General features: G+C 37.0%; 1 protein-coding gene across 7 annotated transcripts in view; it reads right to left on the bottom strand.

The window, feature by feature from the left end:
* The window catches only part of RELCH (RAB11 binding and LisH domain, coiled-coil and HEAT repeat containing), a 114685-nt gene that overhangs the window by 32147 nt on the left and 57755 nt on the right, over positions 1 to 24783 (bottom strand). For 6 of the 7 annotated variants that reach the window (XM_078435167.2, XM_060614001.2, XM_060614002.2 and 3 more), the window contains 9 exons: positions 19891 to 19981; positions 17116 to 17187; positions 14492 to 14632; positions 13873 to 14037; positions 11679 to 11826; positions 8131 to 8287; positions 7385 to 7508; positions 5104 to 5152; positions 2559 to 2638 (listed from right to left, as the gene is read on the bottom strand). In XM_078435167.2, coding sequence (XP_078291293.1) covers positions 2559 to 2638; positions 5104 to 5152; positions 7385 to 7508; positions 8131 to 8287; positions 11679 to 11826; positions 13873 to 14037; positions 14492 to 14632; positions 17116 to 17187; positions 19891 to 19981 — 1027 coding nt within the window. The remainder of the gene's footprint in view (positions 1 to 2558; positions 2639 to 5103; positions 5153 to 7384; positions 7509 to 8130; positions 8288 to 11678; positions 11827 to 13872; positions 14038 to 14491; positions 14633 to 17115; positions 17188 to 19890; positions 19982 to 24783) is intronic. The other variant, XM_078435166.1, reaches the window with a different exon arrangement.

Here is a 24783-nt window from a genome sequence, read left to right as displayed (position 1 = left end):
AAAAAAATAATCTATATTTTCAAACTTTCTTTAATAAACCATCATTTTCATAATCAGAAAATAATCAGTATTTTCTTTTTTCTTTTATTGTACTTTATTAAGAAATATATTGTAAAAAATAAGTGTGCTAAATTAGGAAGGTTAAAAAATCACTTTGTATGTTAAATTAACCTGAGTCTATAAAGGAAGGGAATCTGACATTCTGTCAGGAAATAAATATATAATAAATTAGAGTTAAGTTTTCTGTCATTAGGGATGTATTAGGCCAACAATAAATAGCTTCTGCATTAGTATTAATAAATAGATCTATGAAAAATATTGGATTGTCACCAACCATTTTTTTCCCCTACATAATCAGGTTCATTTAGAATGAATAAAGGATTAAAAACAATAGAATGAATAAAGGATTGACAAAAGTAATGATCAGCACGAACAATGTCAGAGCAGTTTTGGAATATGACAGTCTACTTAATGTAAAGCTTAGGACACTGACAAACCAGAATCAGAGCAATGTTGGAATAGAGACTCTACCCAATTTTAGTTGCCTACTATGTCAAAACACAAAATATACATAAAATTGGAAAACAAACTGTAAATCTGAAAAACCTAAAGTATGAAATAAGAGCTATGAAACATACTTCCAAATGAGCATAGATTCTTCTAATCTGAAAATTTAGTACAATCCTATTCTATTTCTCATTTTTGAAATCTCAAGACAAAAAAATATATTTGATTCAAAACAGTTTTCAACTCACAGCTTTTCAAATTAAAGAGAGTGGAAAATGGTATGCATAGTATTGTGTCTGGCAATATGCTAGGATTTAAATCTTCATGAGTTTAAGAACAATAGAGACAACCTATTAAAGTTACAGGACTTAAAATACCCTACACACAGGGATTGTGTGTGTATTCATATTATGAGGCAGTCTTCGAAACCAGGGTAGAAAAGAATAGTTTAAAGGAATACTGTGTTACTTTAACAGAATTGGAGCTTCTGTTGAAAGGTATGTGATACTGTAGGACTACATTTTAAAACTGTAAGATAGCTCAATCTGTTTTGGAAGAAGAGTGCAATAAATATGAATTATGCTTTGAATTCAAAAGGCAAAAGAAATGTTAGGTATTAATGGGGGAAAACTCAGGAAAAAAGGCCTTCCTTTTTGATTCTTACGTTCTAAATTCTATTTATTTTTATTATTTTTTAAAAGTTATCTCTATGGCCAATGTGGGGCTCGAACTCATGACCCTGAGATCAAGAGTTACATGCTCTACCTACTGAACCAGCCAGGTGCCTCTCACATTCTAATTTCTAATTTTTTTTTAATGTTTATTTATCTATTTATTTTAGAGAGAGAGAGAGATAAAGCAGGGGAGGGGTAAAGAAGGGGGAGAGAGAGAATCCCAAGCAGGCTCTGCACTGTCAGCACAGAGCCTGATGCTGGGCTCAATCTTATGAACTGTGAGACCATGGCCTGAGCTGAGATCAAGAGGCGGATGCTTAACCGACTGAGCCAGCCAGGTGCCCCTCACATTCCAATTTCTAAAAATGCTTTATCCTGAATCCATACTTTCACCTGACTGGTGGGGCTGCCTCACACTTAAAAATGACTGATCTACGTTAATATATACCATGTTCATTTCCTTAAAATAACAGTAAGTAGAATGTGGTAGTTTGTTATACTGGTGACAACCAATGAACCGCACCTCCTGGCTCATGCCTTTATTTCGTGCCCTCTTCTGGAATCTGGGCTGGGCCTGTAACTTGTTTTAACCAAGGGAAGGCAACAGAGTGATGTGCTAATTCCAAGCCTAAGCTTTCGCCTAGCAGATGCTGCTTTTGCGCTCTGAGGAGCCCTGAGCAGCCCTGAGCCACCACGTATTAAGTCTGGCTGTGCCGCCCCAGAGGCCCTAAGACAACACAGAGACTGAAGCTCAGTCACCCTAGCTGACCTCCCTTCCAACCAAAAAGGTGAATGCAACAACATGAGTGACTGACCACCAGCAAGACCACAAAAGAGAGGCCAAGTTGAGCAAAGCCCATGAGCAAATAAAAGGGTTATAATAAGCCATTATGTTTTAGGGTAATTTATTATGTAGTAACAATTAAGAAAAATAAGGTATTATTAAAAAGTATTTTGCACAAAATGGTAATAGAGTACAGTATTCTACAGCATTTTGTAGTTGACTCCACCTAATACATGTGCTTTATTTGCTATTTAATTTATGAAAAATTAATCATGAAACACAATGAAACTGCTAAGTAAGTGCAATCTAACACTTCTAACAAAATATCAAGAAGCACACAATCTCTAAATTTATTTGTTCAAGATTTGTTCAATGAAGACTTATTCAAATATGCTCTCTACTATAAATTACTTATTGAACAAAAGAAATATATAAATTTTGTTTTCCTTTATGGGTAACATGAACCCATAATCTAATCTAATCTATGTTGTTAATATATATTACTTTTATAATATAACATAAAGCGTAATATTATGTATCTTTCTAAACAGAAAGTGCTTTTACATTTTCTAGTAAAAGGATTTTTCTCTTACCTGAATATAACACGTAAGGACTCCTGTTGCATAAATGGGGACAGTAGCTTTAGTGAGGACCCCATTTCCTGCTGAGGAATCTAAGATCATTAAAACAATTTTAAAAATCTGCATGTATTTTAAATGTAAAGCAAAAAGTCACAATGCAAATTATATTTAAAATTCCAACTGGTTACAAGGCTTACGCATGCATATTATTACTTTGGAAAAGAATTTTGATTAAAATACATATCCATGGTTGTTGTAAAAACATAGCTTAATACTTTTTATAAAGCCAGTAGCATAAACATTTTTGATAGATGTTAAGAACTCTAATAACCAAAATGAGATGCTATACTCTATTTCCATACTCAGAAATCAGAGCTTTCTTGAACTCTCCCAAGTGCCAGTCCGTATCAACAGGTCTTAAATTTTCATAGTATTCGGTAAAAGGTAAAGGCACTCAGCTAAAAGGTGGCATCTGGATATATATTATTTAATCTGCTTCCTGATATGAGATACTACCTAGTTTCCAGTACTAGTCTAGTTCCAAAGCCCCTCCTGCATCCTCTATAGGGATTTTCAGCCAGATGACCCTATTTTCACTGGGAAAATGCAGGCAAAGTACAGAGGCAGAAGAGGGGAAAGCATTCCAACACAGGAGAGTACCCTGTGACTACTGTAAAATAAGATAAATTCATCTGTAGATGATTTCAAAAAAGAAATTCAGAGATGATATAACATTATTTATAGCAACAACAGCTCTGGTTTACTGTTCTTTAGGCACTATTTTAAGTGCTTTATATTTGCTTTTATGTATCCCCAAATTTTTAAGTACTTTTTTCTATTTTTATATGGTTTGAAATTCTTTTCAGAAAATAGTACATAAACAAATTTGACTAACTGCCCTGAAAGAATTGTAGCAAAAAAGAAAGTTCCATTTTCACATCAAGGAGCACTTGAGGTTTGTTTATGCTCTCGGTAAGAGTAATTTTTTCTTTGGGGGACTACTGATATTGGTTGAGTGTGACTATGGTAGTTGAGAGTTAAATCTGAGGTTAGGAACATAGACTTAAGTTGGATTCATAGATATAGACTATACATATAGGGATTAGTAATCTCTTCCTACATGAACTACTAAACACTTAGAGCTAACTAATAATTCTAAAAGCTGTCAGTTTTTAAAATATGTAAATATTCCTCACTAATTTATCATCAGAATTAACAACTACACAGATAATACCAACTATTAGGCATTCTAAACATTAACACTTGATAATATAAATTTTGGGAAGCATTTATCAAAAAAAAAAAAATCTCATCATGTTCGAACTTAGAAGAAAAAGATATATTTATTCATCTCTATTTCTGAGGACAGCCTAAGATGGGTTTTGTAGATCACTCAAATCAAATCACTAAGGTAGGACGGTGATAAGAATTACCTATATGTCCAAAACCAACCAAGTTTAAAAAAAAAAAAAGAAAAAAAGGAGGGCTATACGTTTTTCTTTCTAACATTTTCTACAATTTATTCGTAGAAACTAGAAAAATACACAGGAACTTAAGATCCACAAGGAAACAAGTTCTTAGGCTGATGGTGCTATAACTAGACTTCTTAAGACAAATGAGTGAAAACTATTAACAGAGGGACTGGAACTGCCCATTCAAGTATGTGGGTTTTTTTTTTTTTTTTCTTAAGTTTATTTATTTTGAGAAAGAGAGAGAGAGAGAGAGGAAACAGTGTGCATGAGTGCGAGTGGGGGAAGGGCAGAGAGAGGGAGAGAGAATCCTGAGCAGGTTCTGTGCTATCAGTGGGGCTAGATCTGACGACCTGATCAAGACCTGAGCTAAAACCAAGAGCTTAACCAACTGAGCTACCTGAGTGCCCCCTCAAGCATGTAGTTTCATTTTAAAAACATATATGCATATCTTACATTCTCTTCCGCTATATTTGTTTTCATTTTAAAAGATTTAAATAACTAATTTGGAAGTAGAGATCCTTTATTCTATAATTTTCAATATTGTGAATATACCACTTCAAACCTACAAGGGTACAACCACTCTATTTGAGAAACTGAGCCTTAAGTCAATTTAATTGCAAGGAAGGTAGATATTTATAAGCAAATTAATAAAGATGAGTCTCACTACCATCTCATGGGAAAGAGGTAGATGTGACAGAGTTATAAAACCAAGAAATAAACTTTCCTTTTCACTTGTACTTGTTAGTTCATTTACATACCATTGGCACATAATGAATATAGTATTTTTCCTGAGTAAAGATATCCAATTGTCTTAAAAGTAATAATAAATGGGGGTGCCAGGGTGGCTCAGTCGATTGGGCATCCGACTTCAGCTCAGGTCTTGGTCGTACAGCTTGTGCGTTTGAGCCCCGCGTCGGGCTCTGTGCTGACAGCTCAGAGCCCGAAGCCTGCTTCAGATTCTGTGTCTCCGTCTCTCTCTGCCCCTCCCCTGCTCACACTCTGTCTCTCTTTCTCTCTCTCAAAAATAAAAAAAAACGTTAAAAAAAAAATTAAAATTAAAGAAAAGTAATAACAAATGAACTTACCAATGTTTTCTTCAGACAGTCTTAAAATCTCCTGGAACTGAGGTTTGACCTAAGCGACCGAAAGAAAAGATCCAAAAAGTTTCAGTCCAATGGATCAATTAAAGATTAAATAAATAAAATGTTTACTATGGCTACTACTACTACATTCATTGATTCATCTGATTAATTGATTTATTTACTTATTTTTTTATTTTGCTTTATGGACGATTTAAGTGATCAGAAATATAACAATTCTTCTTCTTTTTTTTTTTTTTTAAGTTTATTTATTTTGAGAGTGCGAATGCACGTGTGAGCTGTCAGGATGGAGCCCGATGTGGGGCTCGATCTCCTGAATTGTGAGAATATGACCTGGGCCGAAATCAAGACTCGGACACTAAATTGACTGAACCCCCGATGTGCCCCAGAGATGTAACAATTCGTAAGAGGCTTAGAATAAAAGAAGAGTCAAGTTACTACAAGCAACACCTTTAGAGAAAAAATGTTTTCAACGTTTTTTATTTTTATTTTTGGGACAGAGAGAGACAGAGCACGAACGGGGGAGGGGCAGAGAGAGAGGGAGACACAGAATCGGAAACAGGCTCCAGGCTCCGAGCCATCAGCCCAGAGCCTGACGCGGGGCTCGAACTCACGGACCGCGAGATCGTGACCTGGCTGAAGTCGGACGCTTAACCGACTGCGCCACCCAGGCGCCCCGAGAAAAAATGTTTTCAAAATCAATTCAAGTCAGTAGGTATTTTCTGAAAGGTTTTTGCTTTCCTTCACTAAATTAAAATAATTTCCAAGATGACTTTAAGGGCTTGAAATTACTACATCTTAAAACTTCATGACAGAAAGATTATTTAGGTAAATATTATTATATGATTAGAACTATTTTTTAAAACTTTGCTGTATTTAAAAGGAATGCAGAGCAAATTCCATTCATTTAGGGTATTCAATAAGTAACATATTCATCATGTAATATCCATCTGCTTAAATTTTAACTTCCTTAAAACTGAAATTTAAGCATCAAATATAGAATTTACCTACAATTTTTTAAGCTAGTAAATGCTAATTTCAATTTCTTATTATTAACATTATCACAGATTTCAGGTTTCAGGGCACTGAAGTCAACCAACCACTTACTGCTAAGTACTTAAATGAACTCCTACTTACTTTTTTTTTTTTTAATAATAGCTACTTCTTTTGGAGATGTCAGACAATTTTTGCCAATGTTGATAATTATAACATCAAATTCTATTTAATAATTAGATGTTAGCAAAAATGTAAAATGATCTTGTTTCTTCTACAGTAGCATCAAGGTCTAACTTCTTGCCCTCTTAGCGGCAGGTCAGGCATAAACAAACAACTTAAACGGAGGTGAAGGCCACTGTTAGAAGATTAATCTACAGCACCATACTTATGGAACAAAAAGACACTAAAGTAATTTATTCATTTCATGCATGCCAAGGCTAAGCCCAGATAACTTAATTATTATAGGTCACAAACATAATAGTATTTATTATAACTCACTTTCTGAATTTTGTGCAGTCTGCTATACCAAACTATTTTGCTTTAAATGTTTAAATACCCACAGAGTAAAGTAATAGTTAACAGTAAAGAGCTCCACAAAATTCTTACCTTTTAAACGTCTTGATTAACATTTGATTGTAACAACTGTATCTTTTTATGTTTTTCTTAGCTCTAAAGAACTGCCCCAACAATACGCTAGCAAGACAAATGGATTAAAGATGAAACTGGGATCTAAGGACATTCCAACTGTAGTATCTAAACCTGTAAAGTAACCTGGATATGCAGATGTGACAAATACTAGTTTTGGCAGCGACTGAAATACGCAGCATGAATCTCAAGTGTCCACACTATTCTAAGAGCTGGTCTTGCAGCAAGGCTTCTATAGAAGCTACGTTGGTTCCACAGTCGCCTGAGGTTTTGACCAAAGTGTGCTGAGCAAACAGCTGCTCCCCGAATGTGTGGTGGATGGAAAGGCAGGAGAAGCGCATCAGAGAATCAGTGAAGGCCTCTGATACGGCCTCTGCTGGACAGATACCCAGTGTGTAGATGTTATATCCAAATCTGGATATCAACCAAGTTTAGGCTAAATCATCGAAACGTGAATAAAGATAAGAAGGTTATTCACTAGAATTTTCTGTTACTATCATAGTTTTCTAAGATATTAAAAGGTAAAGGAAGAGCTCATGCTTTGGTTTACTCTGTCACAGCGTTAATTAACACATTACATTTCTGTATCTCTTGCAATAAGAAAATATGGAACACAAGTTTTTACCTTAGTGTTTGTAAAAATTTTGCCAAATGTCCGGCAAAGGCGCCAGAAAAATCTGGAGAATTCATGGACACAGGCAGTTGAAGTAACATTAATTTTGCCAACTATTTCTATAAGTTGTGGCAACCTGAATGTGAAAGGAAAGAAAAATAGGCAGGGGATACATATAAATTACTGTTTCCTTGCCAATGTCTGAAACAACGCAAATCTAACAACCTCCTGCTTTGCTTTTCATAGCCAGTAAAACCGCAAATCAAAGGAGCGGTTTGAGATACCCTGAAAAGGTTTTCAGTTTATATTCTACTCTATAAACTTCTTAAATTTTAACTGCTTGCCATAAAACACATGGAACCTTAACGGTAGAGTTTTGCTATGGAGTTAATGAGACACAGATCACTGGATTTGATGCTTCACATAAGTGCTTGGCTAACAAGGCATCCACCGTAGCTTCAAAAATGACAATCTGGATGTGGTTTAAAATACATCGCCACGATTAGACAACAACAAGGCAGCAGCCAGGTCCTTTTGACATAGTCTGGCAGCACCATCCTTATAGATAAATACCTACATAGCCGATGGTATAAATCTCCTCTCCTAAAGAAGTTTACCATAGATAATGCCAAGTTATGTTTTTGTTTTGTTTTTATATTTTGTTATATTTTGTCCCTCAGTGCCAAAACTAAGCATAGGGAGCTATCTTCCATCAACTGATGGAGGCGTACCAAATGAATATGAAGGCAGTAACTTACAATTGATTGACAACCCACAGTAAAGTCTCCCAGCCTGTTGTACCCTCGTGTTCCAGCTGGTAATCATAAAGTTGTAAGAGCACTGCCAATTGCTCACGACTTCCAATTATAGTAGACACATCTTGAAGAGGCGACATAGGCCGAGGGAACCTAGTCACTATAAATAATAGAAGCAAAATAAATCATGTGAAAAGTGGCAGTGTGTGAAGCTAACTGTTCTGTGAAAAGGAAAATAAGATTCTGTCTCCCGATATTTAATTGCTTATTATAAACTTTAAATAGAAAACTGAAATATGTTAATCATATAATTTTTTTAAAAAGTGAAACAAATTCCTGTCACATGTGAACAAATTTAACACGTCTCAAAAATTAAGATTTTAGGAGACTAAATAGTTATAGTAGACGAACACTGTAATGAAATAGTTTGCTAATAAAGAGTAAAATTGCATTTAGGTTAAGTTAAAATTGGCCCAAAGATAAGATGTTAGCTGAAACATGGATTTGAATTTGGTTTAAAAAAAATAGAAATACTTATAATTCCACCAGACTACTTATGACAATGAAATAGAGAACACTTCTTGATGGCTATTAAATGGTAATGCATGCCAACAGCTCATTAACTGTTAGAAACTCCTAACTGCCCAACAACTCTTGCATAGAGGCTAATATCCTAAAACATGCAAAAATACAGAATTTTCTCAAAATATATTAATGGCTTCATAATTATTATTAAACTTAAGAAAACATGAAATGCACATAATTTTAAAAATGTTCAAAGACAAAATTAAGATGTTACCGTCTTTTTATGCTGCCCAAGACTTTTAACAGTATATTAAAGACAGAGGTCATCCCTTGCTAGCTGAACTCTCCTATTTGCTATCATAATATACCAACCAACAAATAAATGAGTGTGGGTAACATGGTACCTCTCACTATCTGAGGTTTCTGCTTGAATTCTCACTGTATCTCAGTCCAGGAATAAACAGATTTGGACTGCGAGGGATATGTGTACTTCCTAGGGAATATATCATGTCAAAGCATATCTGATATAATTTCAAACACGGTTATATAACACCTGTCACAATCTGCTGCACTATGATAGAGTGAATGTCATTCCTTCATAAATACTAATAAACAACTGAAAAATAATAGGACAGTTTAAAGCAAAATAGATATGTCAAGATTAACTACAGGGGAAAGTGAGGTCTAAAGACTTAAAGGTAGGTCCAAGAGAAGCAAAATAGTGTCAAAAAATAAGCAGTTATTTGGATAACTCAATTATTACAGGTAAGTAAACAGAATGGCTCAGGAGTCTCAAAACATTGTTCTATTTAACAGGATTTTTAACAATATAGAACTATAGAAAGGTCCCCAGAATGTCATTTTAATAGGATAGCAAAATACCAGCATTTTATTGTCAACAAAACAGTCACAATTATCCAGCAAAGTAACAGCCATTACGACTCTTTAATGTATTTCCCTCTCACTAGAATGTAAGCCCTCTGAAGGCAGAAAGTTGTGTCTATTTTATTCATGAATGTATCTCAAGTGTTTAAAATAGTGCCTGACATAAGTATTAGTTACCGCTGTAAATAAATTGGTAGTAAAACTATTTGTGTTTCTATTATATAAGAGAAAATAAATCTTCACTTCTCATAAATTCTATCCCAAATATATGGATGTATATATAGATAGACATATAGACATGGATATACAGACCCTACATAAGAATACAATATTTTCTCATTTAAAATAAATGATTTATAACCAAGAAGTGGGCATAATAATATTAACATTTATGGCTGCTGTTAAAAGTCAGAGAGTCATATTCAGTCTAAAAGAATTAAAAAGGAAAGGTTATTTTTGGTATGATGAAGACATAATCACAAGAAAGGTCAAATAAACCCTGGAAGAAATATATTCAGGATGGTAAAGCAGTTGTTTTGACAATTTTCATCTAGTCCCTAGCACATGCTTGGCATCAACACTCAAGAGTTATTTTTATACATGAATGAAGGCAAACATTATAGGTTGATCTATGTACCCTCCTAGAAACTCCTACATTGAGGTCCCAATCCCCAGAACCTCAGAATGTGACCTTATTTGGAAACAGTGTCATTGCAGATGTAATTGGATAAGATGAGGTCATACTGGAGTAGGGTGGGCCTCTAGTCTAATATTACCCGTCTTATAAAAAGGGGAAATTTGGACATACAGACACACAAAGAGGGAGAACGGAATATGAAAATGAAGGCAGAGATTGGGGTGATGCATCTACACGCCAAGGAATGACAGAAATTGCTAGCAAGCCACCAGAGACGAGGAGGGAGGCATGGGACAGCGTTTTCCTCAGAGCCGTCAGAAGGAACCAAACCTGCTGACAGCGTGATCTGAAACCCTGTGCTTTCTAGAACTGTGGGACAATAGATTTCAGTTTGTGGTATTTTGGTATGGCAGCCCTAGCACACCAATATGGCAAGACAGAAAGAGAAAGAGTGGGAATTAGACAGGAAAGCCCCTAGGCAGACAAAGAACCTTAACATATGCAGGGGTGGAACCTGAAGCAGTCAGCTGTGAATGCTTTACGAAGACTTTGCTTAAAAGCCTGAATTTTCCTTCTCCTCAGTAATATTTTAAAATATTAAATTAACTCAACCCATCTACTCTCAACTTTTCCAGTAAAACAGACATTCAAACATTTGTGCTGTGCTTCGTGTATCCCAAAGATTATAGGTAAACCGCTCCCAGTTTCCTTTACATGAAAACTGCCAACTGTCAAAACATTAAGTATCTACTGATGTTCTCCATGTTAGAATTCTTCTATCAGAAGTCGGCAAGAGACGTGGGCAATGTCACAAATCTGAAAACTCTGCAAAGGGATCTCATACAGAGTAACAGCGGCTCTACAGCCATTTATCCTGGGGGTTGGGTGCAGTGGGGTTACTAAGTGCCGTGGGTCAGGGGTCACTTACTGGTTAGGTGGACATCGAGACAAGAGAATACTGGCCTTTGCTATCAATTTCACCTATTTCTGAAAATAAGTCATATTCCTTCTTTGGAGAAAAACATTCTGTTGCATATGCTTATATTCCTGTCAAGGATGTAGAAGAAAGTAATTACATTTACCTTCCCCTATTGAAAGTAAGATGAAACAGGTCGGGGAGAGAAAGTGGAAAGAGAGTGGAAATGACAAGCTTCATAAACTGGCACTAGTAACTTTAGGTGAATCTTTTCATTAATCCAACTCTATGAATGAAAGAAAACTTATTTCAGCCACTGGGGGAAAAAAAAGTGGTAAAATGACTATAGATTAGGAATGGAAAGAAAGCACAAATATTAGAAAATAATACCATGAGGCTTATCCATAAGCGACGAAGCCGCAGTTGACCCTAGCTGTCATACACTCCGTGAGCACGAAATTCCACACATATATTTTAGTAATTATGCTTTCATATAAAGTGATTTTTAGAAGTTTAACCAAAAGCAATTCCTTGGGAAGCTAAGCTGCTAATGTCCTACATCTTCCTTCCACAAGTTCAGTTCAGTACCTTCTATCTGTGGCACTTCACCATGAAGCTTGGCTTTGCTGGAGAAAGGCGCATTCTGCAGCACTAACGCAAAGAGAGAGGGGATCAAGGACTGCAAAGCGGAAAGATACATGTGGAGCTTATGTTCATCCAGCCCGTGCTCTCCTTCCTGAAACATAAGGAGGGGGAAGCTAGTTTTAGTCTGCTGAAATTAAGTATTTATAATGCTCTTCCTTTCTGTGGCCATTAATTAAAAAATTAAGAATCTGTATGTTAGACTCATAGCACAACACCTAATGGAGATATCCATGAATCTTTTCTTAATTTCTCTAAGTACAGGAAAATGTGAGGAAGCACTGAGGCACTATAACAAGCAATATAATCTTTTCTATGGAAAACTTCAGGGTGAACATCGGTCATTACCATTTGTATGAAACTTCTTTTATAGGCTTTCTTTTTTTTTCCCCCAATATTTATTTATTTTTGAGACAGAGAGAGAGCACAAGCGGCAGAGGGGCAGGGAGAGAGGGAGACACAGAATCTGAATCAGGCTCCAGGCTCTGAGCTGTCAGCGCAGAGCCTGACACGGGGCTCGAACTCACAGACCCAGAGATCATGACCTGAGCCGAAGTCGGACGCTTAACCCACTGAGCCACCCAGGTGCCCCCAGGCTTTTCTTCTTTCAAGAGGGTCTCATTCTTTGAAATTTTGTAAGTCAGGATAAAGAAATTAAAGTGAGTTACAGGAATCACTTTAACTGTTGAACTGTTGAACCAGCAACAGCCTTGGCTATTTTCCTTCTCCTACATCCGATCTCCTTTTACAGATTTGGTGGCATCTGTATGTGCCAGCACTGAAAGGACTTTAAAATACTTCAATGCATAGATGAAAGGTAGGAGAAAAAAAATTCAAAAGGAAACAAAAGAGGTAACAGAAAGAAAAAAAGAGTAAAAGGATTAGTATGCTACACAGAAACCAAATGTTAAAGTGAAAAATAGAATCATTACAGATAAAAGTGTTTACTAATAAATACATTATATTATATTACTAATATTATAAAAGCTATGTCAGAGATACCAGATATATGAGTTACACACTATCAAGTTCTAAATTAATCTCTTCATGGAAGAATTACTAGCTACGCTGAATACTTCAGGTACATCTAATAGCAAAATAGAATTAACCATGTTATGAAATGGAACTTAAGAAAAATAAGGTATGGATAAATCTCAGGTAGAAAGAATACAAACATATAAAGAATACTTTAAAAATTTCCCAGGTTTCATAAAAATGAGTATTTTCCAGTCTAGTTGTTTGTTTACAGTTTTTCTTAAATACCCAACTTGAAATTTATAGAAAAAAAAGCCCAATTTTAAATTAAATAAATACATATAAGACTGTCTACAGAGTAGTTACTATGCAAGAGCCTTAAAGATTCTTTAAAATTTGGGGGTAGAACGGGTAAGAGTTAGGTGTCAGTGACCAATATCAGATCCTGGTTCCAACATCTGACAGCTGTAAGACCTTGGGCAAGCTACCAAAATGCTCAGTTTCCACACCAAAACCAAAATATAATTCAAAGGGTTGTAAGAATGACATAATATATGTTATTTATACAGTATCTCCCTTAATGCACATAAGAGGCATTAAAGAAATGTTAGTTTTTCTTCTAGACTCTAAGAGGGACTTTTAGTACAAAAATTAGATCAGGAAGTTACTATCTTTCTTTTAACTCTTCTTCATTTCTTTTACTTGGGGAAAACAGAAAACATTCATTTTAAGAAGTGAGAAAATGAACTACTGCAGTGAAATAAACACAAGTAAAGCATTTTGACATCGTGTAAGTAAGAAAGCTTTAGAGACTAATATTTGAGTTATCAGCAGGCCAGGAACTGGAGCTGATATTTTACCCAAAATCTTTAAACCTTTGGAAGATACCAGGAAGAGCTAGCTTTCTGCATAATGTACAAATGAGTTCCACAAAGGTGCTACCTCAGCGTATAAACCCAGATCATGACCTTCCTCGTTGAGCTTTAGCAAAGCAGAACTTCCTCAAACCTCTCTTGGCTCTAGACCAATAAAATCTTTACCTGGCAAATAATTAGAATGTTCAGCTCGGTGGTACTTTCTGTCTTTGCTCCCCAGCGTTCTCTCAAGAGGGCTTAGAACACACTCTTAAATTTCTATAAACTGTATAAATAAAGAAAGCATTTACCCTGAGAAGTTTTTCTATCTTGTTCAGCAATGTAGGTATAAGATGAGACTGTAAATTTCCAAGTTCTGTAGTCCAGGCAGCATAGGCCGGTAAAAATACTTGATGTGTTGCACTAACTACTCTTTCTGAGGGATCACCCAAGGCTGAGAGCAGCAATTCAAAACCCTGCCAAAATGAAACAGGTAAAATTTAGATTTTTCAAAGAATAAATTAAAAAAAAAAACACCTTAATAAAAAGCAATGAAGTATATACACTGTAGTACATTTAGAGAACACTTTAAGCAAGAAAGAAAGCCATCCATAACCCTATCCTTCCCATTTTCTTTAAAGAGAATGTCATGTATCCACTGAAGTGGAAACCAAACAGAAATGGTGGTAAACATGCCACGCTTTTTGCCAATTTCTTGCCACAAAACCATGGGAGATACTATCAATGAATCATAGCGCTCTTTCTTTTGAATCGAAGTAAAACCAGGTGGCTAACTGCAATGGGTGAACACTGGCATGCCTAGCAGCTAGCTCTACCGTAAATTATTGGGTAGCTGAATCAGAGATTTGGAATATTAAATTGTTTGGAATTTTATAATGAAGTAAATGGGGTTCATTGTGAAAAACATACCTGTTGGTATTTGTCTGGATCATCAATGTATCCCATAATGATGCCAAGGCTTTTGATCACAGCTTCTCTTACTAAATCTGCCTTATCTTCCATTAACATTTGTTGCAACATTGAGAGAACCAAGGAGCTACGGATTTCTTTCTGAAAGTAAATGAACACATGTTTTTACTATTTATTTTATACTAGGCAGAAAAGTATAGAAAATAATACAACCAGACACCCACACATTCAAAAATCCAGATGAAATATACATTAATTTTTGCTAACTTTCCTTTAAGTCTTCATTTTCCAAAGACATAAAACATTACAGATACAGCTTAAGTTTCACCCTCCTCCACCCTTCCTCTCTAAAGATAACATCTACCCTGAATTTGGTATCAATGGTCTCCCAATACATACTGCAACTCTTTCAAACCCTACAGCTCAAACCCTACAGCACATAGTAACATAGCAGCAAGCACTTCTGGAAAATTGACAAAGTCAACCCTCTGCTATAAACCAACAATGAGTCTTCTACGCTCCCTGTTTACCTCAGAGAAGAGCTCTCAGAGTTATAAGAACAGGAGGGTTACAAACATTGCTCTGGTTAATCAAAACATTTGCTGGGGTAGAAGTGCTGCAAACATTATAAAATCCTGGTGTTCCTATTTTTTTTGAAGAACTGAGAAAAACACTTCAAACAGGATGATACAATATGGGAGTAAACTTAGACTTCAAAGGGAACTGCGCTGCTATTCTCAGATGCAATTATTTAATATAATGGCAACCACTGTTGTGTCTTAATTTCACACAGTTCTTTTTTGTTAAAGAATGTTTCAGCCTAATTAATGGCTGAAAGTAAAATAAAGAGCTATTGCTATGCAAATTCTTCCCCTTTCTTCCCTTCTTTGCACCATTGTAATTTGATCAATTTATAAAATTCTTCAAACCCAAACTTGTTTACGTATAATGGTTAGAATAAAATAAGGATAGAAGATGACCACTTTCATAAATTCACAGTGTGATTTTAGTATTCAGGGCAAGATCTGCAGTCATTTTTTTCTTTTTAATTTTTTTAATGTTTATTTCTGAGAGAGAGACGAGACAGTGTATGAGCAGGGAAGGGGCAGAGACAGATGGAGACACAAAATTCGAAGCAGGCTCCAGGCTCTGAGCTGTCAGCACAGAGCCCGACGCGGGGCTCGAACTCATGAACCGTGAGATCATAACCTGAGCCGAAGTCAGATGCCCAACCGACTGAGCCACCCAGGTGCCCCTGCAGTCATTTTTAAAGGACCTAGTTTTTAGGGGCTCCTGGGTGGCTCACTCGGTTGAGCGTCCGACTTCAGCTCAGGTCATGATCTCACAGCTCGTGAGTTTGAGCCCTGCGTCGGGCTCTGTGCTGACAGCTCGGAACCGGGAGCCTGTTTTGGATTCTGTGTCTCCCTCTCTCTCTGCCCCTAACCCACTCACATTTTGTCTCTGTCTCTCTCAAAAATAAATAAACATTAAAAAATTTTTTTTAATGACCTACTTTTTGCTTTGACTTCTTAGAAACAAAAATATATATAATTTTAGCACATTTTGGGCACATTTAGGTTGGTGAATATGTCTTTTAGTACAGCCCTGTTTACTTATCCTTTATGACAAAAACTGCCCCCAAACTGCCTGGAAGATCTTCAAATGGCTTCTTGGTTGGTATCAGCATGGGCAACAGGACAGAAGTTAAGTAAACTTCAGCCGGGTATTTGCTTCACATTGATCTGGACTGAGGTCAGCTGTGGCAGTTAGATTCAGTATGCCACAGGGAACCCACAGGACAAATCAGGAGGCATTACTCCATGTAAACCATGACCACGCGTATTTTACTGTGATCAACTGCAGCGAGGTATAAGGCAAGTGAGATCCATGGAGGAAACAGTAAGTCTATTATTAATACTGCTTAACATTCTGGTATCAGGGGCAGCGCAGAACAGCTTTTTTAGCCCCTTTGTGTTTGTGATGTTCTTCATCTGTCTTGGAACAGTAAATAAAAGCATGTGCAAACCTACTCATGTAATCTGTCTATATGATTTATCACAACAACAAGATACTGGTTTTCTCCTATAATATAGGAGAGTATTAAAAAAGATTTCACCATACCCCGATCCTGGTAAAGGTATGGTAAAATAGGAACTCCAATGTACTGATGACGGGAGTATAAATCTGTGCTATCTTGGTTCAGGGCAATTTAACACTGTCAAAAATGCAAATGCTGAAAGAGGCAAAATGTGGCGGTATTAACAGTATGAAAAATTTAAAAAAATACATAGATACCTACACAAGAACCTCTCAATAGTGTTTACTGTCAGGGATTAAGAACATTGTATATAGTATGATTAATTTTGGGTGAGAAAAATTCAAATATAAAAATGCAAACTGTTACACGCTTAGATTTTTATTTTCTGTAAGAATTGATTAAAAACGATCAACGGTGGGGGCGCCTAAGTGGTTCAGACAGTTCAGTGGCCAACTTTTGATTTCAGCTCAGGTTATGATGCCAGGGTCGTGGGATGAGCACGGAGCCTACTTAAGATTCTCTCTGCCTGTCCCTCTGCCTCTCTTAAAAGGAAAAAAAGTTTTTAAGAAAAACTGACAGTTCTTACAGGAAGGTGAGGTGCCAATGCTCCACAGGATTCTGCTACAAGTAGACGTCTTTCCGGGTATTTGTGGTTAATCTAGAGTAAAAAATAAATAAATCAAACATGAACAACAGAACCTCCTTTCTTCCAACAGAGAATTACTTTTCACAATAAATCCTGTTAAGAATGCAATAAAGCTTCTTTTTTTTCCACTTCTGGGGATCCCTGTGTGGCTATCACTGGATCAGGAATAAGGGATTCAGAGAGAGCCTAAAAAATGAGGTCACAAGGGTTATCTGTTAAAGAAAAAAGGATAAAGCAAAGATGAAAATGCGGCAAGGTGTCTAGAGATTGTGGGCTTGCCTACAGCTAGGCTTTCCTTAGGATGTCAGGAGCAATTTTCTCCAGCCCTAGAAACATTAGTTTATATTTAAATTTGAAAAATCCACCTTCTGAATATGACAGACATGGCTTATTAATAGGTGCCAGGAATAACTCATCAGTTCTCTTTTTCAACTAAGGGATTCGGAAGTAAGTCAATCAATGATTTAACCAGAACCCTTGACTAGTGATATGATTTTGTTTTTAAAGTAAGCAGACTTCAATCCACTCCTGTTTGTATATGTAAGATGATGGGGCTTTGCTGTGATGACTACACTGAACCATAACAAAAATAACAGAAAAATGACACATACTGGGTTTTGTTCCCATATGTCTTCTTCATAGAATATAAATCTTTCCTTGACTGGAAAAGAAGTATATCTGTTCTCATATTCCCATATGAAAAGGTGACATAATTCATTAATGTATTGGATGCCTAAAATTAAGAAAAGAAATTACATAGCAATCTACTGGGCAACAGATTGGAGGTAGTCGGCTAGATAGATCCCCGATATCCATGTTTATTCAGGTTATAGAAGAGGTGGTGGTAAAGATGTTTATAACTAATATCTGTAAATCAAATTTAATCTAGAAATAGTAATCCTGAAAGCAGAATGGTTTGGATGTCAAAGTACGCTGTACATAAACTTTCATTTTGCTTTTCTTTAGTCTAGCTCAGTGAGCCTTAAAATTAAATGTACATACAAAAATCAATTGTATTTCTTTGTATTGCAACCAATATTAAATTAAACTAAGAAAATTCTGTTTGCAAGTTTCAGAAAGAATAAAATATTTAGGAATCAGTTGAACAGAAAAGTATAAAAATTATACTCTGAAAACCACAAAACATCACTGAAAGAAAATTTAAAGGAACTAAATAGATGGAAAGACATCCTAAATTCATGGTTTGGAAGGCTCACATTGTTAAGATGGCAATATTCTCCATACTGATCTACAGAGTCCTCATGAAAATTCCAGACGGCTTCTGGCAGAAACTAACAAATTCATCCTAAAATTCACATGGAAATTCAAGGGACCCAGAATAGCCAAAATAATCTTGGAAGTATGGGAACTAATAAGTTCAAAGGGTTGGAGTTTCTTTTTGGGGTGATAAAACCGTTCTAAAATCGATCGTAGCGATGGTTGCACAAGTCTGTGGGCACACTAAACACCACTGAAGTGTGCACTTTAAATGGGTGTAAGGTATCGGAGTATCTCAATAAAGCTCAATAGGAAGAAAAGGAAATAGAAAAAACTGTTAAATACTATATGTACATATAAATAATGGTACAGAATTGTAAATTCAAAGTTGTATATGTTGTTTCTAAGTTAATGTGACTTTCAGTGATTACAGCCTCATCCTAAATTAGCATGCACTATAACCTACAGGGGACATAAAGGACTGTCACAGACAGCAGGACTATATATAATGTTCATTTTACATATTTAATTTAGATCAAACTCTAATAAATTTTAAAGAAGAAAATGAATACTCAAAGAAATTAGGAGTAGAATTCTAAAAGAGCATACACTTTACTGATATTCCAGAGACCAGTATTTTTAAAGCATAAGTGACTATGTTATTATAAATAAGGCCATGAAATTTGATTTTATAAGAAATTCACCTTTTTTAAGGTGGATAAATAACCCGCTTAATGACTAAACATCAAGTCTAGAAAGTCAACGATCCTGAGTTCTACATAGGACTGGAATATTAAAATTCAATATAACCAAAAGTACTGTTAGTAGATAGTGAGTTGGATTATAAATACAAAAACTTCCCACATCAACAGTTTACATTTCATCTTCTGTATAGATCTGCAATATATACAAGTATATAATACATATATTACTTCTATTACCTACACACATGCACACACACACGCACACCCACACCCACACCCACACCCACACACACCCAGCCTTCTTGCTCTCTCTTGAATTCACTGAGCACGCACCTGAGGGCTTTTGCATTTGCAGTAACTCACTTCATTCAGATCCTTGCCTAACCATCACTTTCTCGGGGATTCCTGCTCTGACCTCTTTCTAAAATAGCATTCTCCATCATTCTCTAACCCTTATCCTGCTTTATTTTTCTTCACAGTTTATAGTAATACAAGACACATCATTTATTTGTTTATTCTTATCTCCCCATGAAAAGGTCTCTGTCTTTTGTTTACCACTGTACCTGTCACTGGAACTAGTTCCTTAAGTATCTGTTGGAAGAATGAATAAAAGCAAGGCATCCCAGAACGCTCTTAAGTGCTATGAAATCACTGTGCTGGACTACAGAAAAAGCAGCATAATTTAGATCCCACATAATTCCACTAATTCCTAGTGGCATTTAAAAAAGAAAATGTGAACATTATAACAAACTAGAGCATAACAGCTAGGAGAAAACGCCATACAGTTATTTACCTGTTCCCAGCACTGCGGTAAAAGTTCAGCTTCTACACGTGTTGGTCCAACATGGCGTGCAAACGCCACACAACCTGTCAGTATCATTTGCCTGAAAAATAATACAAATGAATAAAGACTTATACTTACATTAGAAAGCACAGCTAGGACTAAGGGTTCAAAAGAGTCAGCTCTGGTAGCTCAGTCAGTTAAGCACCCACTCTTGATTTCGGCTCGGGTCATTATCTCATGGTTTGTGGGTTCGAGCCATGTGTTGGGCTCTGTGCTGACAGTGCGGAGCCTGCTTGGAATTCTCTCTCTCCCTCTCCCCTGCTGGCTCGCTCTCTTTCTCTCTTAAAAGTAAATAAACAATGGGGCGCCTGGGTGGCTCAGTCAGTTAAGTGTCCAACTCTTTGTTTTGGCTCAGGTCATGGTCTCATGGTTTCGTGAGTTCAAGCCCCACAATGGGCTCTGCACTGGCAGCACGGAGTCTGCTTGGGATTCTCTCTCTCTCCCTCTCTCTGCCCCTCCCCCACTTATGTTGTCTCGGTCTCAAAATAAACTTAAAATAAATAAATAAACAAATATTAAAAAAAAAAAGCCAGTGAATTACACCACACACAGTACTTTTGTACAATCAAATTAGACTTTTCTTAGAATGGACTAGGTTGCCGCCAAGAGGATGAGTTCCTTAAGACTCGTTCTTCCAACAGTGGTAACACCATTTGTGAGATGTTGTGAAGTTATCCTCTATTGGTGTGAAGTTGAATCTCATAACCTCCTAAATGAACTTCCCATCCATGCATTCTAAGATAGTATGTCTAATGCTTCAGCATCTAAGAACTTCACTTTCTAGCCACTAAAACAATCAGCGATTATTCCCCCAGTATTTATTTCTTTTTTTTTTAATTTTTAATGTTTATTTTTGAGAGAGAGGGACAGAGTTCAAGCGGGGAAGAGGCAGAGAGAGAAGGAGACACAGAATCCGAAGCAGGCTCCAGGCTCTGAGCCTTCAGCACAGAGCCCGATGCGGGGCTCGAACCCACAAACTGTGAGCTCATGACCTGAGCTGATGTCAGATGCTCAACCGACTGAGCCACCCAAGTGCTCCTATTCCCCCAGTATTTCTATAATTCAAAACTAGGGTATCATATTAGTAAAATAATATTTCTTTTTTTTTAATTTTTTATTAAGTTTGTTTATTTATTTTGAGAGAGAGAGAGCACAAGCAGGGGAGGGACAGAGAGAGGGAGAGATAGAATCCCATGCAGACTCTGCACCATCAGCACAGAGCCTGATGTGGGGCTCAAACTCACTAACTGTGAGATCATGACCTGGGCCAAGATCAAGAGTCAGATACTCAACCGACTGTGACACCCAGGCACCCCCAGTAAAACGCTATTTCTTACATTTTTAAAAGTTAATTTAGTTATTTTGACAGAGAGAATGCATGTGTGAGTGGGGGAGGGGCAGAGAGAGAGGGAGAGACAATCCCAAGCAGGCTCTGGGCTGTCAGCGTGCAGCCCAACATGGGGCGTGATCTCACAAACCAAGAGATCATGACGTGAGCCGAAATCAAGAGTCAGATGCTTAACCAGTTGAGTCCCCATAAGCTGATATTTGCACCAGTAAAATGGTATTTCTAACATCAGAATTTTATACCCAAGGTAACTGCAGTAGGCAGCTTCTGACATGGTTCCCAATGATGTCCACCTCCCAATATTCATGCTGTTGTAGACTGGACCTAATGACCTGCTTCCAGTGAACAGAATAATGGCTGAAGTGATGGGATGTCTTTTCAGAGATTAGGTTACAAAAGTCTGTGATATCCAGCATTGGACTCTTTCTACTGCCTTCTCAGCTGGCATGCTTTGATAAAGTATGTAGCCATGCTGGAGAGGCCCATGCGGCAAGGAACTGAAGGAAATTCTGGCCAAAAGCTGGTGAGAAACTGAGGCCCTCAGTTCAAAAGCCCATGAGAAACTGAATCTTGCTAATGACCAACTATGTGAATAAGCTCAGAAGCAAATCCTTCCAAGTTGAGCCTTGACAGGACCAGCCCAGGCAACATGTAGATTACAGCCTTAGTAGAGACCCGGAAGCAAGGACCCAGACTGACTCACACAAACTACAATATAAAAAATCAGTGTTATTTTAATTTGCAGACAACATGATACTCTATGTAGAAAACCTGAAAGACCACCAAAAAATTGCTAGAATACATGAATTCAGCAAAGTGACAGGATATAAAATCAACATGCAGAATTCTGCTGCATTTCTATACACCAATAATGGAGTAGCAGAAAAAGAAATCAAGGAATCGATCCCATTTGCAATTGCACCAAAAACAGTAAGATATCTGGGAATAAACCTAACCAAAGAGGTAAAAGATTCATGCTCCGAAAACTATAGACACTTGTGAAAGAAATTGAAGAGGACACAAAGAAATGGAAATACATTCCACGCTCATGGATTGGAAGAACAAACATTGTTAAAATGTCTATACTACCCAAAGCAATCCCTATCAAAACACCACCAGCATTTTTCGCAGAGCTAGCACAAACAATCCTAAAATTTGTATGGAACCACAAAAGACTCCGAATAGCCAAAGCAACCCTGAAAAAGGAAACCAAAGCTGGAGGCATCATGATTCCAGATTTCAAGCTACATTACAAGCTGTAGTCATTAAGACAGTATGATACTGGTACAAAAACAGACATATAGATCGATGGAACAGAATACAGAACCCAGAAATGGACCCACAACTATATAGTCAACTCATCTTTGACAAAGCAGGAAGGAATATCCAATGGAAAAGAGACAGTCTCTTCAACAAATGGTGCTGGGAAAACTGAATGGCGACATGCAGAAGAATGAAACTGGACCACTTTCTTACACCATACACAAAAATAAATTCGAAATGGATGAAGATCTAAACGTGAGACAAGAAACCATCAAAATCCTAGAGCAGAACACAGGCAGCAACTTCTTTGACCTTGGCCAGAGCAACTTCTTACTAGATAAGTCACCAAAGGCAAGGGACACGAAAGCAAACATGAACTACTGGGACTTCATCAAGATAAAAAGCTTCTGCACAGTAAAGGAAACAATCAACAAAACTAAAAGGCAGCCTATGGAATGGGAGAAGATATTTGTAAATGACATATCTAATAAAGGGTCAATATCCAAAATCTATAAAGAAACTTACCAAACTCAACACCCAAAAAAACAAATAAGCCAGTTAAGAAATGGGCAGAAGATGGGACGCCTGGGTGACTCAGTCGGTTAAGTGTCCAACTTTGGCACAGGTCATGATCTCAGGGCTCGTGAGCCCGAATCGGGCTCTGTGCTGACAGCATGGAGCCTGGAACCTGCTTCAGATTCTGTGTCCCTCTCTTGCTGTGTCCCTCCCCCATTCATGCTCTGTCTCTGTCTCTCTCTGTCTCAAGAATAAATAAACATTAAAAAGAAAAAAAGAAAAAAAAAAAAGAAAAGAAATGGGCGGAAGACATGAATAGACACTTTTCCAAAGAAGACATCCAGATGGCTAACAGACACGTGAAAAGATGCTCAACATCGCTCATCATCTGGGAAATACAAGTCAAAACCACAATGAGATACCACCTCACACTTGTCAGAATGGCTAAAATTAGGGGCTCCTGGGTGGTTCAACTGGTTAAGCACCTGACTCTTGATTTTGGCTCAGGCCATGATCTCATGGTTCTTGAGTTCGAGCCGTGCATTAGGCATTGTACTGTCAGTGCAGCACTGTCTGCCCCTCCCCTGCTCGGGCTCTCTCTGTCTCTCTCAAAAATAAACATCAAAAAAAATTAGTGATATCTTTGTGCTTAAAAAAAAAAAAAAGAATGGCTAAAATTAACAACATAAGAAACAATAGTTGGCAAGGATGTGGAGAAAGGGGAACCCTCTTGCACTGTTGGTAGGAATGCAAAATGGTGCAGCCACTCAAGAGAACAGTATGGCGGTTCCTCAAAAAACTAAAATTAGAACTACCCTATGATCCAGCCATTACACTATTAGGTATTTACCTAAAGGACACAAAAATACAGATTCGAAGGGGGCACATGGACTCCAATGTTTGTATCAGCATTATCAACGATAGATAAACTATGGAGAGAGCCCAAATTTCCACTGACTGCTGAATGGATAAAGATGTGGTGTGTACACACAGACACACACACACACACGATGGAATTTTACTCAGCCATCAAAAAGAATGAAATCTTGCCATTTGCAATGATATGGATGGAGCTAATATGTATTATGCTAAGTGAAATAACCAAATTAGAGAAAGATAATACCATACAATTTCACTCATATATGGAATTTAAGAAACAAAACAGATGAAAGTATGGGAAGGCAACGAAAAAAAGAGAAGGAAACAAACCACAAGAGACTCTTAATGAAAGAGAACAAACTATGGGTTGACAGAGGGAGGTGGCTGGAAATGGTTAGATGGGTGATGGGTATTAAGGAGGGCACTTGTGATGAGCACTGGGTGTTGTATGTAAGTGATGAATCACTGAATTCTACCCCTAAAACCAATATCGCACTGTATGTCAACTAAAATTTAAATTAAAAAAAAAAAAAAAAAAAAAAAAAGTCTTTCACTTTGTGCACCTGAGAGCTCTTACGGACCCCCCCCCCCCCCCCCCCCAGGATACTTGGACCACACTTTGAGAATCACTTTGTTAGAGCAAACCTTTCTGTCTCTAGAAATAAGAATATCCTGTTTGCTTTGTATGTCCTTTGAACTTGGGTGCTCAGGCTTCAGAAATCAACTAATCACCAGCAATGTTGTTACCACAAAGCTGATGTAATGAGGAAGAAAACACCACCAAGATATCAATAATCGATTAAAGTTTTTTCGTTTTGGTTTTGGCTTCATAGTTA

Source organism: Panthera onca, chromosome D3, assembly GCF_046562875.1.
Source record: "Panthera onca isolate mPanOnc1 chromosome D3, mPanOnc1 haplotype 2, whole genome shotgun sequence".
Classification (NCBI taxonomy): Eukaryota; Metazoa; Chordata; class Mammalia; order Carnivora; family Felidae; genus Panthera; species Panthera onca.
This window is presented reverse-complemented; position numbering and strand designations above follow the sequence as displayed.